Source organism: Rhineura floridana, chromosome 14 (assembly GCF_030035675.1).
Source record: "Rhineura floridana isolate rRhiFlo1 chromosome 14, rRhiFlo1.hap2, whole genome shotgun sequence".
Classification (NCBI taxonomy): Eukaryota; Metazoa; Chordata; class Lepidosauria; order Squamata; family Rhineuridae; genus Rhineura; species Rhineura floridana.
The window spans coordinates 3,785,444-3,805,459 of NC_084493.1; the positions used below are offsets into that span (position 1 = coordinate 3,785,444).

The following is a 20,016-nucleotide window of genomic DNA, read 5'->3' on the forward strand; positions in this document are numbered from 1 at the left end:
TACGTCTGAGTAGACATGTATAGCGCTGCACCAGTCTTCCCCAACTTAGTGCTCTCTAGAAGTTTTGGATAACAACTCTCATCATTCCAGACTAGTGGTTGTGCTGTCTGAGGCTGATGGGAGTTGTAGTCTAAAACATCTGGAGGGCATGAGGTTGGCGAAGGCTGGGTGTGCGTGGGGGGGGATCAGGATAAAGTTTGTTGCAGGTTTCCCCTTGTTCCTCTGTAAATTCTATTGCTCTTGCTATTCCTTCTCATGCTGGTCCAGATGTCAGGCTCTGTGCACCTGAATATGTTTTTCTTGTCTTCCCTGGGTCATCCTCTCAGACCTCCCGCTTCAGAAGGGCCTGCCACTGCCCCCAGCCCATGTCTATGTGGAATCCAACAGTTCCACATCAATTTGGCTCCGGTGGAAGAAACCTGACTTCACCACCGTGAAGATTGTCAATTACACGGTGCGATTCAGTCCGTGGGGCCTGAAAAATGCCTCACTTGTCACTTACTACACAAGGTAAGAGGGCAGCCAGGGACCCACAAATCCCACATATGAGGCGCTGCCACAGACAACGCCCTCTTGCGCATTGCTGCCAACTGTGCCTCAGTGTCTTGGGTGGAGCAGCCAAACAACGCACAGTTAAGGAAGGGTGTCGGCATGTTTAACTGTAGTTAAACCAAGGTTCATAAGCCAATGACAAACCATGACTTCAGACCGTAGTTTGTTGGCAGAAAACAAACCACAGTTAAATTACCAGGCAGGGTTTGCTCATAATGCTAAACCAGGGTGGCTAATCTGCGGCCCTCCGGAGGTTGCTGAACTACAACTTCCGTCATCATTGGCCATGTTGACTGAGGCTTATGGGAGTTGTAGTTTAGCAACCTCTGGAGGGCCACATATTAGCCACCACTGTTCAACCAGGGGCTGCATTCCCTTCTGGGCAGCCTTCCAGGGGCCACATGCTTGTGGTGATCAGGACCAGAGGCAAAGGTCAGCAGAGCAATGCTTGTCAATTTTACCTTTGTTCAGTAGGCTCTCACACATCCCTCACTCTTCATCTGAGCAAGCAAGAGGTACAATCTGAGTTGAAGGACACCTTCCAGGCAGACAAAAACACTTGAGGAAGCAGGGCTGCAGAGGGATGTGGCTAGGGAGAGGAGGTATAGCCTGGGGAGATTCCTGAGGGCCAGATAGAGAGGCTTGGAGGGCCACATTCAGCCCCTGGCCTGAGGGGCCCCTCCTCTGTGCTAACCCACAATAAATAAATAAACAATGGCTTTGTGTAGGTGTGGGGAACCTTTGGCCCTCCGGATGTTGCTCAGCTGCAACTCCCATCAGCCCCAGCCAATTGCCATGGATGATGAAAAGAGTAGTTCAGCAACATCAGGAGGGCCAAAGGTTACCCATATCTGGCTTAGCATTATGTGCAAACCAAGCCAGTGAGTCCAGGGATGCATCAATCGCAGTTGTTTCCTGCCCCAGACCTGTCTGAACAGATTCTTGTTTCAAGCCACCGTTGACTAATAAGGAGGAATCCCAAATATCAGGTGATACATTATAAAATTACAAGGTCTGCCAACTCTGCTGTTTTGATGGCTGCCAGTCTTTTTATGGGGGACGCAGGTGGCAGATTGTATCATAGTATTTTCTTCCTCGCGGGTGTTCATCTTTTCCTTCGTAGCTCTGGCGAAGACATCCTCATCAGCGGGCTGAAGCCGTTCACCAGATACGAATTTGCTGTGCAGTCGAACGGGGTCGGCATCGACGGGCCTTTTGGGAATGCGGTGGAGTGGTCCACCCTTCCAGACAGTGAGTGTTCAGGACAGTGTGCGATAAATCTGCGTCTCCAGATTTTGGGGCGAAAGAACTGGAAGGGGAGTGTGGACATTCTCACCTAAGTGAACGACAGCATATATGTTGTGTGGAGGGCCGACCTTATCATTAGGCAGAGTGAGGCGGTTGCATCAGGGGGCCAAGGCTGCAGTGTGGGAAGTGACAGAGAGGTGTTGGACCACAGAGCTGGGCTTGTCACCTCCAGAACCAGGCGGCTGCTCGTCTGTGCGGTGGAGGACCCTGTCCTACTGCCAGCATCAAAACCAGTCTTGTTGGCTTCTGGAAGTAGCATAAGGAGGGAGGGAGGGGTCCTACCTTGTCATTTCCCTCAGACAACAATATGTCTTAGGCAGGCCCTGGTTCTTTCAGCACCGACTGTAGTTGAACCTAGGAAGCTGCCTTGTACCAGGTCAGACCATCAGTATTGTCAGCACTGACTGTCAGCAGCTCTCCAGGGTCTGAGGCAGGACTGTCTCCAGCCCTGCCTGGAGATGCCAGGGATTGAACCTGGGACCTTCGGTATGCAAAGCAGGTGCTCTGCCACTGAGCGATGGGCATTCCCCAAAGGGCCCCAAATTGTAGCACTGAGTTTGAAGACTGGGAATCAGTAACCATAGCAAGAGATACTCTTTCTTTTTTCGCACAAGCTTGTAGCCCTTACTGATTTTTATTTATTTATTGGGGCATTTGATATCTTGCTCTTCAGTTCACAACATACTCAGAGCAGCCTCCAGTGCAGATAAAGACAAATTAAAATTTACAACAATTAAAGACACACACACAGCAGCAGCAGCAACCTCCAGGGCCAGCACCCCCACCTCCCCTCTGTATGTGCATGTGTGCTTACCTATGCCTGCTAGCACCACCTCATGTGTCAGCGTGCATGCCTGCCATCACTCAAGATGACAGCATGCGTGTTAATGTGCAAGGTGAAGTAACAAGGCGTATTTAAGTGCCTGTTGGCTGCGTGTGCATGTGGGGTGATGTTGGCTGGGAGAGCGGAGCCCTGCTCTACAATCCGCACCACCGTCTGGTTGTAGCCTGTGACCCGATGCTGGTGGAGATCACAGAGCGGGAGCACCGCCCTCTCAGCTGTAGGGGCCCTCAGCCAGTGCCCGATCTGGCCGCCCACTGGCACCAGGCCTGGCAGCCTTGACCAGATAAAATCCAAGTTAAGAAGGAGAATGATTGCTGCCATTGGCTCCAGACTCATGCAGCCATGCTGGCTGGCTGGGGCCGATGTTATAGTCCAAAACTATAACTAATGGCCATCTTAATGGTTGCTGGTTGAACCCTTCTCCTTTTGCATTCTCTCTGTGCAGGGCCGTCAACTCCTCCCTCCGATTTGCGGTTGCACCCCATCAACCCGTACGCTGTCCAGGTTCACTGGTGCCCTCCCTCTGAACCCAACGGGATCATCGTGGAATACACCATCCTCTACAGTGCCAACAATACCCAGCCCGACGAGATGTGGACTCTACTGAGAAAAGAGGGTAAAACGTCTGCAAATGCACAGAGGAAACTTTAGTGCAGGGGTGGAGAATCTGTGGGCTGGATCCAGCATTCTCTGTCTGCTAGCGCGAGGGGGCTCTTGCGCTAGCAGACAGGTGAGTTTTAACGTTTTGTTTGTTTAACAGCATTTCTATACCACTTGACTGTGACAAAACCTCTAAGCGGTTTACAAAAAGAATAAAGCATTATAATTGTCAAGAAAAGACCATTCAAATCAAGTAATTAAGAAAACATTCAGAAGATAATGAAAATCAACCGTAATGTTGTGCTTTGGAGGAAGCCAGCAAAGCAGTTGTGCTGGCAGAAACTTGTTGCGTGACAGATTGCACAATCCCATTTATTTATATAACAACAACCGTGTGAGGTGGGTTAGGCTGAGAGGCAGTGACTGGCCCAAGATCACCCAGTGAGCTTCATAGCTGAGTGGGGATTTAAACCCTCACCTCCTAAGTCCTAGTTCTACACTCTTAACTATTACACCACATGGTTCCTGCTTGTGGACTTTCTGTGGGCAACTGCTTGGCCAGTCTGAGAGTGAGATGCTGGACTATGAAGGGCCTTGGGCCTGATCCACCAGCAAGGCTCTTCTTATGACGTTGCAACCCTCCTGCTTTAGATGTGGTTGGGGCAGGCTTCCAGATGAAGACGTGGGCCTCCTGCTGACACTACAAGAGAAGGCTAATCATGCAATTGGAATGAATCACGCAAAGCTCTTTAGGTCTGGATTTTTGGTGTGGAGTTTTTTTACATGAATAATTTTGCTTCTCTTAGTTACTTGCTTTAAGCATGTGTAGAACCCCTCTATTTTATCCTAACAACAATCCTGTGAGGTAGGATAAGCTGAGAAACTGTGACTGGCGTAAGGTCCCCCAGCAAGCTTCATGGCTGACTGGGGATTTGAACTCTGGTCTCCCTGGTCCTAGGCCGACTCTAATCATGGCACCACACTGGCTGTCTTGCGCAAAGAGTTACCAGCAACTTGTTTGTGCCTTCTCTTACACAGCAATGTTCACCTGGCACAAACAATTTTCCTGGGGAAGAAGTACTGTATGCATGGCTGCATGTCAGTGGGGCAGTATAATCGACTCCAGGTTTTAGTCTAGATTTCCAAGGAGCTGTCCAAAATGCGGAACCTATTTTGGGAATATGTTTCAGCACCATGGACAGCTCCTGGAAAGTCTGGAGTAAACCCTGGAGTAGATTCCACTGCCCCACTGAGCTACCACTGCCGTAGGAACCTGCCACGGGCCCAAAGAAAAGGGTGGGCAGGGAGGCAGCAGGCAGGTCACCCCCTTTCTCTGCCACTCCCTTTCCCTTACTTTATTTATCAGTTTATTTATTTTTTAAATGTATATCCCCCCCTTCCTCCCAGAAGGAGTCCAGGGCGGCAAACAAAACACCTTAAAAGCAGACTTTAAAATATATTAAAACAAAACATCTTAAAAAACATCTTTATTTTTTTAATTTACCCCTTGTTTCCCCCCTCTTTGCCACCCATGTGAAATTAGACTTGAGAGCTCCACGTTGCCTTCCCCTGTTTTAGGTGTATGTGTGTTAACTGCAGCCCGCAGTTGCTGAGCATCTCCTGCGTTTCCTCTCCTGTTTAGGCAACACGTTCAGCACCGAAGTTCACGGGCTGGAGAGCAACACCAGGTATTTCTTCAAGATGGGAGCCAAGACGGCTGTTGGGCCAGGACCATATTCCAACGTCAAGGATGTACAGACCTTGCGGGAGAAGTTCTCAGGTACTGGGCCCCTGTGCCTTCTGCCTTGCGGGAGGTGCGCCTTGACTGGCCACGGCGTTACCATGTTGTCTTTGGCTCCCCTTCTGGCTGGAAATGTTGACTGCTGTCCTGTGTCCTTCGCCTGCCAGATATGCTGAATGTTCACTCCGTCACGGGGATCATCGTGGGAGTCTGCTTAGGCTTGCTCTGTGTCCTCTTCTGCATGTGTGCCAGCTTTCGCAACAACAAGCCAAGGTAGGTCTTGCATAGCCTTGGCCCAAAGTATGTCAAGCCAAACTGAAGCAAGCAGCCCAGCCCGTCCGTTTGGCCTCATCTCTCTCATATTTGTGTCGCAGCCCCCATTCCAGTTTACAGGGAAGGGCTGCAGCTCAGTGGTAGAGCACCAGCCTTGCAGGCGGAAGGTCTCAGGTTCAGTCCCTGGCATCTCTAGGTAGGGCAGGCGTTGGACAGCTGCTGCCGGTGAGCGTAGACAAACGCTGAGATGTGGCCTGACTTGGTCTGAGGCACCTTCCTATGGTCCTATTAAATCAGCTCAGAACCATGAGGACTGGAACCCCACTTTATTTTTAGGGAAAGGGTCAAAGCTGAGGAGTAGAGCGCATGCTTTGCATGCAGGAGATCCCAGGTTCATCTCCAGGTAGGGCTGATGAAGACTGCCTGCCTGAAACCCTGGAGGGCTGCTGGCAGTCACTGTAGACAGTACTGAGGTGATGGATCCACTGGTCTGATTTTGTATAAGGCAGCTTCCTGTGTTCCCTGTCTCATTCCAGAACCACTTGCAAATTCACTGGGGAAGGGTTGTAGTTCAGAAGCAGAGCAGCTGTTTTTTGCATGCAGCCGACATCATCATGCCGTTGTATAAATCTATGGTGCGGCCGCATTTGGAATACTGTGTACAGTTCTGGTCGCCTCATCTCAAAAAGGATATTATAGAGTTGGAAAAGGTTCAGAAGAGGGCAACCAGAATGATCAAGGGGATGGAGCGACTCCCTTACGAGGAAAGGTTGCAGCATTTGGGGCTTTTTAGTTTAGAGAAAAGGCGGGTCAGAGGAGACAGAAGTGTATAAAATTATGCATGGCATTGAGAAAGTGGATAGAGAAAAGTTCTTCTCCCTCTCTCATAATACTAGAACTCGTGGACATTCAAAGAAGCTGAATGTTGGAAGATTCAGGACAGACAAAAGGAAGGACTTCTTTACTCAGCGCATAGTTAAACTATGGAATTTGCTCCCACAAGATGCAGTAATGGCCACCAGCTTGGATGGCTTTAAAAGAAGATTAGACCAATTCATGGAGGACAGGGCTATCAATGGCTACTAGCCATGATGGCTGTGCTCTGCCACCCTAGTCAGAGGCAGCATGCTTCTGAAAACCAGTTGCCGGAAGCCTCAGGAGGGGAGAGTGTTCTTGCACTCGGGTCCTGCTTGTGGGCTTCCCCCAGGCACCTGGTTGGCCACTGTGAGAACAGGGTGCTGGACTAGATGGGCCACTGGCCTGATCCAGCAGGCTGTTCTTATGTTCTTAAGGCCCAAGTTCAGTTTTGGGTGTCACCAGGCAGGTCTGGGAATGTCTCCCATCTGAAACCCCGGAGAGGCACTGTGGAATTCCCTCCCCTTAAATATTAGATAGGCGCCATCACTGTTATCTTTGCGGCGCCTACTGAAGACCTTCTTTCAACAAGCCTTTTAAGTAGAGACCTTATCCCAGTCTGCGTCTGTGTTGGAATTGCTTTTTAATAAGTTCTTAAACCTTCTTTTTTGAAAAATGTTTTTAATCTTAGATGTTTTTAAAGAGTTTTTGAGGATGTTTTGTTTTAATACATGTTAAAGTTTGTTTTTATGATGTCTTAAAGCTTTTGGTGCTTTCATTGCCGCCCTCGGCTCCTGCCGGGAGGAAGGGCGGGATATAAATCAAATAATAAATAAATAAAATTAGAGAAGAGAGTAGTCAGCTAGATGGGCCAATGGTCTGACTCTGTGTAAGGCAATTTCCTCAGTTCTTATGTTCCTGTGTTCAAGAGGTTCAGGGTGGATCTGCACATGCAGCAGAATGAAGTGGCAGAATTATGAGTTGGTAGGCGGGGTGTGTGTGCCGCACTTTAAATGCCCCTTTATGTAAAAACAAAAATAAAAAAGCCTCCCTTTATGTAGAAAACTAGCAGAAAAGACAAAAAGTGGACTGCCTAAAACTTTTCTCCCTGCTATGTTAGTTGTCTCCCTGCAGGGACCTTTTTTCTTTTCTTTTTTTTAACGTGAGCGAGCATTTTCAAATGGTGTTCTCCCTGCTGTATGAAGAATTTCTCACCAATTCGATACAAAGACAGTACAAAACAAGAAGTAGATTGGACAAGCTTGAAGTTTGCGCCTCCTTGGCTTAGAGGACACACTAGTCAGGGGGAGCTCCGGAGAATGTCAATTTGGAACTGGCCCTGAAGTGCCACAGCACTCTTTTTTCCCTCCTCCATGTGCTGTAACAGACTAACACAGCTCCCTCTCTGCAGGCAGAGAAGTAGTGTCACAGTCTTTGCAAGTAAAACAGGAAAGTCAGTGGGAGCTCTGTTGGCAGAGTACCTGCTCTGTATCCAGAAGGTCCCAGGTCCCATCCTTGCCATCTCCAAGTAGAGACCCTTTTCCGAAACCCTGGAGAGCCGCCATCTGTCAGTGCAGGCATTACTTAACTCAATGGGCCAACGGGCTGACTCGGTGTAAGGCAGCCTCCGGTTCTTTGCATCGGTGGTTCCCAAACTCCCCCCCCCCCATGGACCACTTGAAAATTGCTGAGGGCCTTGGCGGACCACTTAGCGATGCTCCTGCCGGGTGCAGCAATTGTCATGTGCTGTGCTAGATGATTTTTAATTGTATTTTTATCGCTGCTTTTATGTCTTATATTGCATTTTGGTTTGAATAAAAGTATAATTAAAAATCGGCAAGAATGTTCAATGCAGATATGCCATGGACCACCCGAATGAAGCTCGTAGACCACCCCTGCTTTGTGTCATCTGATGGCCAGCCATTGGTCATCGAATGGCAAGCTGCTATTGGTCAAGAATAACTCCTATGCTAGTGGCGGTTCCATCTGCAAGCCACTGGGAAATTTCTAGTGGTTGTTGAGCCAAGGGGATGCTTAGTTCCTGGTCGGTGAGCATTTAGTCTTTTGTTCATTCACTTCTGCAGGGAGTCTGCACTTGGCCTGGATTCCCAAGTGGCCAGGAGCCACACCTACTACCACCGGAGCCGGCAAGCACCGTCAGTTCCCACGCCCCCCTCCAACTCTCACGAACTGGAGTCCCTTGTGTCCCCGCTTTCTGAGGATCCTCCCTCGCCACCGACAGACATCGTGGAGCTAACTGAAGTGCAGGGCCTCGACCGGGGCCATTCTCTCCACGACAGCACGGACCACATCAAAAGAAAGGTATTGCCAGTGGCCCTACAGTCACCTTTGGCAGCAGGCAATCTTCAGATAAAACTTTCCCAAGCTGGACAGGGTTTTAGTCAGGTTACAGCTACAAGCTTGAGTTGCACCTCAAAGTGAAGTGGAAACCAGTGAAGATACTGGGTGGGCGGGCGGGTGGGCTGGCGAGCGAGCGAGTGGGGGGGGTGAGCAAGTGAGTGAGTGGGGGGGGCAGGATGGCAAGTGAACGAGCGGGGGGAGAGGATGAGCGAGCAGGCGGGGGGAGGGTGAACGAGAGCCAGCAGGGGCGGAGGGCGAGCGAGGGAGCGGGCAGGCAGCGGGAGGGAGGGCGGGCGGGCAGCTCCCTCTCTGCTATCTTTCCTTGTTGCGGAAGGGGAGCGCTACTCCCCCACCATAATGAGGGCCCCTGTGGGCTGCAGGGCCCTCAGCCAGGGCTCTACCTGGCCACCCTCTGGAGCCGGCCCTGGTCAGTAGTCCCCTGGGAAGAAATTGGCCGTCCTTGGTCTAGAGCAGTGTAAAAATGATCCCTCAGCCTGGCGTATCAGAGAGAACCTCTGCAGGACAAAACTGGACCGAATCACATTCCTGAGAAGTGTAAGTGATCTCTGCTGTGGCTCCAACTTAACTGTTTTCCAGATGTTCTGGATGTGCAGTTTGGTTCCTCCCCTTCAATGGGTGGGGCTTTGCATTAGAAAACCTTAGAGCTAGGGTGCATGACATTTTTCTAGATTTGGGTACCATTCTTGTTTCCCTGCCTCCTGTGGCCAAATGTTGTGATGTGCACAGATTTGCAGAGCCAGGTGTTGGAGGCTGTTGAATTTTATGGATGGACAGAACGGGACATGCAAGCTTTTGCTGTCTGAGATTCCTTTGTGACTTTTATATGTGTGTGTGTGTGTTTGTTTTGTGGCAAGTTGTGTCGCCTTTGCTTTTCCTCACTTGCCCCTCCCCTCTGCACCATGCTTTAATTCTTCCCAGAGTTTGTCTGGAGCATTTAATTTCATTAGGGAATGTTTAATTGGCCTAATTTAGCTAATCAGTTTGTGTCTGTCATTGTAGCCTGTGGAGAATGTGTAAGGAAATTAGGAGATTGACTGAAACAAGTGTGCGGCAAGCGTTTCACGTTTGCGCCCATCACACCGTTCCTTGTGGGTCTCTAGACCTTAAAGAAAAAGCAGCCCTCAAACTGGAGCCCGGGGGAAGGGTGAGGGGCAGGCAGGAGGCAAGTGCTTTAGCTTGGCAGGGTGGAGTTTCATTCGTGCCAGAGGTTTTGCCAGTGTGGCCTAGTGGGTGGAGAACTGGCCATGAACCTGGGTGCAAGTCCTCCATCTCTGCCATGGACTCACTGCATGGACCTGAGGCAAGTCATTGACTCTTCCATTCCCCATATTAAAACAAAAATTAAAAAACAGAACAATAAAGCCAGTTCAACTAAGCAAGAAAAGCCCTGCTGGGTCAGGGCAAACGCTGGTCTAGCCCAGCATCTTGTTCTCACTGTGACAACCAATGGGAAGCCCATAAGCAGGACTCAAATGCCACAGAGCTCCTCCCCGCTTGCAACTGGGATTCAGAGGCCTCTGACAGTGGAGGTAGAATCTAGCCATCGTGGCTAGCAACTGTTGGTAGCCTTATCCCCCATTAATTTGTCTAATCCTCTTATAAAGCCATCCAAGTTGGTGACCATCGCTGCCTCTTGTGGCAGTGAGTTGCACAGTTTAACTACATGCTGTATGAAGAAGGACTTTCTTTCTTCTGTCCTGATTCTTCCAACATTCAGCTTCATTGGATGACCCCACTAAGATCTAGTATTATGAGAAAAACCTCTGCCAGTTCACTTTCTCTGCACTATACATACTTGTAGACAGGTCTATCATGCTCCCCCCATTACTTCAGAATCAGATTCTGCCCCCCTTTACTTGTCTATAAAACAGGTCAGGTGGCCAGAATGAGTGGTCTCAGGGGCCCTGAGACCTCCTGGGCCTGTTTGAGGAAGCAGAAGGCTGAAACCTTCAAAGAAATGTACTGCGTGGCCTTTATTTTCTCCTCAGACTTGCTGTTACCCACAGTCGAAAGAGGCAAACTCCAGATATTGGGACCGGCCCTACTATTGGCCGGAAAGAGGCAGCTGTCTCAGGCACAAGATGCTGGAGGTAGAAGCAGCCCACAAGCAGCCCCCCCCCACTCCAAGACCCCTAAGCTACTCCGCTGCCACAGAGAAAGCCCTTTCCCAGATCATCACTCCCAGAGTGCAGCCTCAGATGTATTTGGGACCAAAGTCATTTAGGGCGTTAGACACCAATGTGAGGACTTTGAATTGGGTCTGGAAACTGGCAACCAATGCAGCTGATTCAAAACAAGGGTTATGCGAGTTCTGAGTGGAACCCCGCCAGTAATCTAGCTGCTGCATTTTAGACCAGGTGAAGGTTTTAAACAGTCTTCAAGGGCAGCCCCACACGCAGCACATTGCAGTGGTCCAGTCTGGAGGTTACCAAGGCATGGAGCACAGTGGCCAAGTCATCACATCATCACCCTGCCGGAAAGGAAGGTGGCTACTCAGTGCCTCACAGGGCTCTTATAAGCCTGCCAGGAGTTTTAGCCTGCTGTGTCCTGAGCACAGCAGCTGGGAGTGTTCTATTTTGCTCTTGAGCTTGGCGTCTCCCACCTGGTCTCCACATCCCTGGCCAGCCGCTAGAGGGGAGCAAATGCACAATCTCTGTTGAAACCTGCCCTCCTCCGGGAGGGGGGGGGCTCTGCCTCTACTTTCAGCATTTGATGAGGGAAGGAAAGAGGCCCGCCTACCTTCAAGCTCGTTGGAGAGTCTTCTTGCCTCTCCATCATTCATTGAGGCCCGGATTATTTCGGCTTGGGAAAACGTGGGTGAACGGCACCTCTTTTTCCTTTGAACTTGGAGTGATAAACAACTCCCATGCAAATGTGCCATCCATGCTGCTTTGGAGTTGAGCAAGTAATAGGGAGGGGGGTGTTCATCTGCCTTGAAGGCCTCCTCACCCCCTTCTTTTCTCACCCGCTGAGAAGCCCTGCTGGCTGATCCTGCCTCTGCACATTCATTTCCTTTGTCCTAGTTACTTTGATATATATGCTAACCCTATCACAGCCTGGTTTAGATTTTTAATATTGCTCCAGCCAGTTTTAGACACAAGGAACAGCTGAATGAAACTCCCAACATTTATGGTTGGCCCAGTAAAGAAAACAGAAAAAAGGCAGCTTTAATCTTTTAACTTGCTTTTGTATAAACCAGGCTTGACAGGCGCCAATTTTTGCCAGTGTTGTTGGGGAATGAAAAAAATGTGGCTCTTTCCCTGACCTTATTTTGAGGCAGATTTTGGAATATGATTTCCACTTTACGTCCCTGCAAAAAAGATTTTTGCGGGTGCGGAGGAGAAAGTTCAGGGTTTGGGTTTGTTTTTTTAAATTCTTTTAAGCAAATTTCTGGAGATGGTGAAAAAGCAAATGTGTCAGCCTAACTGGGATATGGGCCACAGTGACATCCCACTAACATCATCATGCCCTCAGCGTCCCCTGGCCTACTTTATTACTTACAGCCCTGTCCAAGGCAGTGGGGCTGGTGGCTTCAGTACCTTGGGCACCTCCTTGGAACTGCAGACTAAAGCCCAGAGCGGATTCCACTGCCCCACTGACATGGAGCCACCATCAGCCACTGGTTCAGGGGGTGGCCCTGGATAGCAGTCCTCTTTGGCCTCATTGTTGCCCTTGTAGAACTCAGCAGAGAAGAGGATGGGGAGCAAAGCTAGAAATAATTGGCTCAACCTCTCACTTGCTCTGGCTCCCCCTGCTGTTGGCCTCCTGCCTTACGCTCTACTGGTCCCAATGGACACCACTTACCACGGAGTAGCCAAGACATACTGTAAGCTATACATTGGGCACTGTAAGTTCTGTTGCGATGAGCTAATTGACTTGTGGTGCACTTGCCCCAAAAGTTGGGTACTCCGCTGCCCTGGTGAAAAGATTGTTATGAGGGTGCCCTTTTAATGTACCTGGCTCTAGACGCGTAAAGATCATGGCACTGCAGAAACATGCAACATCTGGCCTCTTCCCCCCCCCCCATTTGAGGTAGAAACAAGTTCAGCTCAACTTAAGCCAAGGTCAGGCTTATGTCAGGAAGCATCTCGCTCTGATTTCTCACCCGCAGCACTGCCTCCATGCCAGAACAGCAGCATGCTAAACACATGCCATGAAAGGTCCCTCCACTTTAACTCTTTCCTCTGCTTCATCTTCTCTTTTATTTTATTTTTTTCCTGGAGGAAAGGCATGGTTGCATTTCTCTTTATAATCCAAGGTATAAAATGGGGGGGGGGGGGCTGGGAGTAGAACTCAGCCTGCTTGGGCAGGGAATTACCCTGGCGGAGCCCATGGATGCAGAAGCACAAGGTGGCATGGGGAAGGGGTGCCAAACACCGTTTTCAGTTTCCCACAGTGCCTTGGAACAGTTGATGTAGCATCGCTCAGGGAAATTCAATATGGCGCCTGCCCAGCACTGATCAGAGGGACCCTGCTGTTTCTTAAGAGGATAACTGCAGGACCTCACCCCCCCCCTTATGGAAACAGCTAGCAAGACAGTTGAAGTGAAAGGGTGGGAACACCAGTCTCTGTCCCTTTCAAAACTCCTGAGAGCAAGACCCTTTGTTCCAGCAAGGTGCCTCTAGTACCCGGAGAAACTGTTCCAGTCCAGGATGTGCAGATGGCCAGCTTGAGTTCTGAATGGCCGCGCTTCCCACATGCCAACGTGTTGCTCACAAGGAGTTTTATGGCAAAAGGAAACGAGAAGAGGAGAAAACATTCTCTTCTGACCGTATAATTTAATTAGACTTGCAAACAAGGTGACACTTGTTACCCACAGGACTGGAGAATGTGGATGAGGTGCAAGTTTTGGCTTGGTTTATGCAGGAAGAGTTTTTGAGCCTGGCATCAGGAAGGGAGTGAGCAGGATTTGGCCATGTAGGGGAAGCTTTTGGAAGATTGTTGAAATGGAAAATGGACTGCCTTGAAGTCGATCCTGACTTATGGCTACCCTATCAATAGGGTTTTCATGGTAAGCAGTATTCAGAGGGAGTTTACCATTGCTAGGGCCTGCTCAACTTGCCACAGCTGCACAAGCCAGCCCCTTTCTTGCCCGCATTAGACACGAGATAACCACAGGGCCTCTCTCTCCCTCTCCCTCTCTCCCCCCCTCTCCCCCCCCTTGCTGCTTTCCTCCTCCTCACTGCCCCTTTGCAAAGATAGGAACCCATCCCTGGCTGCTCTTTTTTTTGCTTTTAGCAATTTTGGCAGTGTGCAGCGCTAGAAATAACGTCCCTTCCTTTCCTTCCAATTCTGTAGCCTCCTTGGGAGAAACCGCTGTACAGCTGGGCAAACAGCCTAGTTGGCTGTGGAGACACCGTCCCGAAAGAGCCTGCCACTGCTTTGAACGGGTCATTGAAGATGGCATCCAATGGAGGGCAAAAGCTATTGCTACAAGCTCTGGTCTACGAGGTTGTTACGGTGTGTATTCCCAGAAGGGAGACACTTCCTGTTTGGGACAGGAGGAAAAGACCCACTGATAGTTTGAATTGCATTACGCTATGAAGTTCTGGTTAAACTCCTGGCTTTTGCTCAAAATACCTGGCTAACTGGTTTGCCAGATGAAATTGCATTCTGTCAGTAGAGGACACGATAGGAATTTCACCCAGCATCCTGGTAGGTACCCTTGTCAACTATGGCAACAGCAAATTCTTCTCTTATCATCTGCACCAGTTCCAAAGCTTCCCCTGTGTAGTGACTTCTCCTTATGCCCCCTTTGATCTGTCACTCAGGCCACGAAGTGGGCCAGTTATAGCTGTGTGTGCACATAACGCTAAGCCATGGTTTGTTTAACCATGGTTTGTTTAAAAAAACAAACCACGAGTTGTCTCACAGGGACGCAAGCAACCCATGGCTTGTTTCTCCAAACCTAGGGTTTTTTTTCCAGCTGCTCTTTCCTCTGTACCTTGGTGAACATCTGGGGTGGAGAGGCCAAACAAACGATGGTTAAGCAAGGTTGTTGGGTTCAAACATAATGCCAATGCATAGTTGAAATAAACCATGCCAGCAACAAACCATGGCCCCACATCATAGAATCCTGGTAGAAAACCGGCCAAGGTTAGTTGGCTGGGCTGGGTTCATATGCTCAAACAAACCATAGTTGGGCTAAACAAACCATGGCTTAGCGTTATGTGTGGATGAGGCCAATAAGTGATGGTGAAAAGAAATCAGGAAGCTTCCTTTTACCTTGTCACCTTTGATCTATATAGCTCAGTATTGCTTACACGGCTTGGCAGCAGCTCTCCAGGGTTTCAGGCAAGGAACATTCTCATCCCCACCTGGAGATGCCAGGGGTTGAACCTGGAACCTTCTCCATGCCAAGCAGTTGCTCTACTGTTGAGCTACAATCCTTCCCCAAACAGGAATCATTCGCAGATCTACCTGGTGATGTCAGGGATTGAACCTGGGACCTTTTGTATGCAAAGCATGGGGATTATCACTGAGCTGTGGTCCCAGACAGTAGAAGGCTACCTCTCTACCGAAGGTGGTGACATCTGTCACTGAGCTATGAGCTACCCTTTCTCACCTTTAGGTATGAAAATGTCCCACACAGTAAACTGGGTGCACCTCTTTAACCTATTAGTTTGACTGATCATGTGACTAAAAGTTGCCTTACTAAATAATTTTGCTTCAATTGCCTGTCTGCAAATCAAGAAAAGTAGTGACACCCCTACCTCCAGGTTTGTTGTTAGGACTACAATAAGTTTGTGGGCTCATTTCAAAGTGCTGGTTTTGACCTATAAACCTTATAGGGCTCAGGACCCCAACGCGTCAAGGACCCCCTTTCCCTATCTGTACCAACCTGGACGCTGTGCTGGGCATTGGAGGCCATTGTTCAAGTGTCTCCTCCAAAGGAGATGTGGAGAGTGGCAACATGAGAACAGGCCTTCTCTGTGATGCTCCCGCCCCCGTTTGTGGAAATGCTTTCTCCAGGGGGGTAGGCCTGGTGCCATCATTATCCATCTTTACACGCCAGGCAAAAACATTTCTCCCAGGTATATGGTTCTCAACTTCGGAAGGCTTTTGGAGGGCACTGACTGTACTGACTGTATGGGGGGGGAGCTCCTTCTCCGTGATCCACAGCAGGGTCTTGAGCCGACGCTGCCATGGAACACAGAACAGAAGTACCACCCTCCCACCCTAAGAAGGGGCCCCTCTGGGTCACATGGGCCCTTTGCCAGGGCCCAACCTGGCAGCCCTCTGGTGCCGTCCCTGGTGAAGATGCTTGCATTTTAGTGTTTATTTCTCCATTTTTTGCAAGCAGCATCACCTAACATAACACATTTTGTATGTTATTTTCCCCAATGTCTGCGTTTTTATTCATACTGTCCCCTAATCTGTGCATTTTTGTACACATTTTTTGGCTGGAGAACTCTGTTGCAAACTTTGGAGACGTGTGACTGTCAAAGGGTAGCTGTGTTCCTGTTTATATACTGTTTCCAGAGGTGTAAATTGGATAGATTCACAGAACCAAATTTCTCTCGCATCCCTGTGGAAAACTGAAGACATAACTGACAACAGGAGCAGAACATTTGCCTGGATGTTAAAGGGGGCGCGTGCTTTCTGTTTTCATGTAAGTGCATCTTGAAATATTTCACCTCTGTTCCTTCGCTTTGCATGTCCCTTTAATAATACAGAATGAGACAAACAAGGAACACGCTCCCAGCAGCCTCAACCAGATGGAAGCGGAAGTCATCGTCCATTCTGATTTCTCGGCCTCCGATTACGACACCCAACTTTGCGTGCTGGACACAGAGGAGACTTTCTCCGAGGTCCATGACCAAGAACGCCTTCCCGTAGAGGACGTGTCTCAGCAGGCATCTCCCAGCCTGAGCCTCAGAAAAATGTCCCAGGACCAAGAAGACAAAAGCGACTCTGAGGCCTCCAGCACGTCGCTCAGGATTGAGAGGCAGGCCCACAAGATGGCTGCTGGATTTCTTGAGCCTGACATCGGCTTCCCCGGGTCTGGCAGAAGCCTGGACTCAGTGGGGACTGGGGACACCAACTCCCTTCAGGAAGGGGGAGAGAAAGCGCAGCCGATCCCGTGCAGTGCTTTCCCCACAGGCCAGTCGCGGGCCCTCCTGCATGCTGGGCTCTCCAGTATCATCAGTTCCACCTCAGTGTTTGAGAGTGTGGCATGTGTCCACCAACTTTGAAGAGAGCATTGACTGTACATTCTTGACCAGAGCAGTGCTAGAAGTAATATAATACCTGTTAAATAAGGCTTAGCCCTTGATGGTACTAAATAGCTTCTGAACTCACGGTTTGGGGGGGGAGGGGCTGAGACCATGAAGACTTGCTGCTAGTCAGAGTAGGCAGTACTGAGCTAGATGGACCAGTGGTCTGACTCAGTATAAGGAGGTACAGCCATGTCTCCCGAAAGTTTTTTTTACTAAAGAGACCACACACACACACACAGAAAGTATTTTGCCTGTGGGACCCCAGAAGCTGCTGCCTGCCTGATTTTGTGAGTCGTTCCCCTTCCCATTCCCCCTGCAATGCCCACTCTGCAAAAAGCTACAAGGCAGCTGAGGATCAAGGAAACTTGACGACAAGGAGATGCAATGCGCTGGCATTTTGTGTCAGGAAGAGCAACCCTGGGGAGTGGAAGGCCCACAAGGTGTTCTCATCCCGCCGAGATGTCCTCCTCTGGCCCCCACAGCCCCTACACTGCCACCAGGTGGTGGTTGCCATGCAGCCACTCACTGTGCAGGAGAAGCTTTGACCCACACAGCTAGAACTACTTCGTGTCCTTGGTACCAGTGTCGGATTTGCTCATCTGCGTGGTGCAAAGTGAACAGAGTCTAGCTTTTGTGATGCCTTTTAGACAATTTCGCCCTGCAGTGCCCCTGAAGGAGCAGAGGTGGAGAGGAATAGGTTGTGTGAACATCCCCAGAATCTCTTATGGCCTCCCAGGGCACTGTGGGCATCACCCTTTGCCAATGCAGGACCTGAACGGAAGAGAGTTAGGGTGCACCACTCTCATCTGGCTGGACCACTCCCCCACCCCCTACCAAGATGGTGGCATTTGTTCACAGTTGGTGAGGCCCTTAATTGGGGGCAGCGTTGGTAACTGCCAAACTCTGCCAGGTTAATACATATGCAGCTTTAGGAGGAAGGAGTCCTTTTGAAATTCAACCTTAAATGATGCTTTTTACAAGTCTTAAAGATTCCTTGATGAATTTTTTCAACAGTACTAATATTTTAATAATGTTAAATATCAACTTGCCAAAATTAATGCTTCAACGCCTCCTTGAAAAGGAAATCCCCGTATCTAGCAGAATCCTTAATTGGAAATGCTGAAAAGAAATTTGCATCAGAATAATGTAAATGTGCATTTTTGCAAACACATCTCAGTAAAGATCGTTATTAGAGAAATCTGCCCGCCCCTTGTGCATGCACGTGTCTGTTTTGAGCTCTACTTAAAAGGCATAAGTAGAGAAAAGTAAGACTGAAGATGGACGGATGAAGGCTGATTTAGTATGGAAGGCCGTTTGAAAAAGCCAACTGCTCATGGCCGGTGAATTCATCCCAAATTTGCCTTTGATTATGCTGATTTGGCAGGGGGGTTGTATGGAATCTGTTTGACCAGAGGCAACAATGGAACAAAGGTTCCCCATGAGGGCATGTGGCCCTCAGCTTGCAAAAGGTCCCCTCAACCCTCCGTTACCCCTTGATTCTGTTGACGATCAGCTGGAAAGCACCCTCCAAACCACCACCTGTTTGGGTGGGCGTTGACCCCTTTCAAGCAGATGCTGCTGCTGCTGCTTATTACACACTCTGCGAGTGCTTCTAACAACTTGTTCCGAAAACAGAGAACCTTCTCCAGCAACTGGGTCACCTCACCAGCCTGGATGTTTCTGTTAACATAGGGTGCCATCCAGCAGGAATTCGCCCTGTGTGGGCACCACTGCAGGGAACGGGATCCACGGACGGCTCTTGTTCGTTTCACTGGGGCTCAAGCCGGAGGAGGGGTTCCTGCCAGATGGTGCCCTCCCCTAGGTTCTTGTACCTAATATTTTAGGTATTGGTCTCTCTTTTTCTCCTCTTTAATATATGACAGTGTATTTTTTATTTCCTCAGAGCATCTTTATATTATTTAATTTTATATGAAAAAGGAAAAAAAAAATCTAGCCACGTGTGTTCTAGGGTAGCGTTCTTACTGCGATTTCTCTATTGTGTTTTTTCCCTCCTTAACACAACAACTACCTCATGCTTGTTTTTTAAAAAAGGGAAGAAAAATAAAACCAGTAGATTTTGCTCTTTTGCCACGTTCTCTTCTCATTCTTTTTTTTTTAATTACAATTAAATGTCTTTGAAATTCACTTCCACAAGTGTGATGGCAGCAATCCATTCAGATGACTTTAAAAAGTGTTAGGCAAACTCATAGCACACTCTGGCCTCCACCATTGGCCAAGGGATCAAAGGCCACCAAGGAGCTGCATCGTGGCGAGGGGGAAGCCCATCCCTGCTCGCTTTCCCAGTCTCTGCCTGAAAGGACACTTGTCTCAACTGGATGCTAAGGACACGTAAGAAGAGCCTGGCTGCTGGATCAGGCCACAGGGGGGCCCATCTAGTCCAGCATCCTGTTCTCATGGGCCAGCGAGATGTCCCAATGGGAAGCCCGCAAACAGGACCTGAACACAACAGAGCTTGGTTGCTCTGGGACAGCAGCCAATGCAAGGGGGAAGGAGTACTTTGGCCCAATCCACTAGCCAAAGGAACAAGAGTCATCCATTTCTGTTCAAGGCAGAACCCCAGGAAGAGAAGATCAGCCTGGCCCAAACTGGATATAAATTCCTGCATAGCTCACAAATTCATTTCTGATTGAAGAGCTGATCTTCCTCTACATTTTCCACCCACTTCCCTTGCCTGTCTTTGTAAGCTTGATTGCAGGTCCTCTCTCTATTGTTTTATTCATAAGAGCCAGTGTGGTGTAGTGGTTAAGGTGTTGGACTACGACCTGGGAGACCAGGGTTCGAATCCCCACACAGCCATGAAGCTCGCTGGGTGACCTTGGGCCAGTCACTGCCTCTCAGCCTCATGAAAACCCTGTTCATAGGGTTGCCATAAGTCGGAATCGACTTGAAGGCAGTACATTTACATAGGAGTCATTTTGAGAGGCAATAGGTGTGTTCACATGTTACATTCAATGAGTATATCATCTGTACACAAATAGTTGAGCTGTACACATACAGTTATTCAGATGTATCATCCAATTTATGTACAGTCTCTGTAAAGCTTGTTCACGCATATGGAACTGAGGTAGGAGCTGTCTCTTGTATGTACAAGGACACTTGGCTCGACTGGAGGCCCACTGTGAATTGCTTGCAAGGCACTTTGAGGGTGAAGTTGCTCACCTACATAGCAATCTTGATGCCCCATCCATATGTACTGGAGTCCCCAGTGAGGTGTCCCGGGC

At 49.2% G+C, this 20,016-nt stretch overlaps 1 protein-coding gene across 3 annotated transcripts in view; it reads left to right on the forward strand.

Annotated features, from left to right (window-relative positions):
- IGDCC4 (immunoglobulin superfamily DCC subclass member 4) overlaps nt 1–18,826 on the forward strand; it is a 73,566-nt gene extending 54,740 nt beyond the window's left edge. For all 3 annotated transcript variants that reach the window (XM_061595579.1, XM_061595580.1, XM_061595581.1), the window contains 8 exons: nt 327–510; nt 1,676–1,803; nt 3,150–3,320; nt 4,947–5,084; nt 5,213–5,318; nt 8,258–8,495; nt 13,854–14,015; nt 16,232–18,826. In XM_061595579.1, the coding sequence (XP_061451563.1) occupies nt 327–510; nt 1,676–1,803; nt 3,150–3,320; nt 4,947–5,084; nt 5,213–5,318; nt 8,258–8,495; nt 13,854–14,015; nt 16,232–16,750 (1,646 nt within the window). In that variant the 3' untranslated portion in view covers nt 16,751–18,826. The remainder of the gene's footprint in view (nt 1–326; nt 511–1,675; nt 1,804–3,149; nt 3,321–4,946; nt 5,085–5,212; nt 5,319–8,257; nt 8,496–13,853; nt 14,016–16,231) is intronic.
- Nucleotides 18,827–20,016: the final 1,190 nt, after the last annotated feature.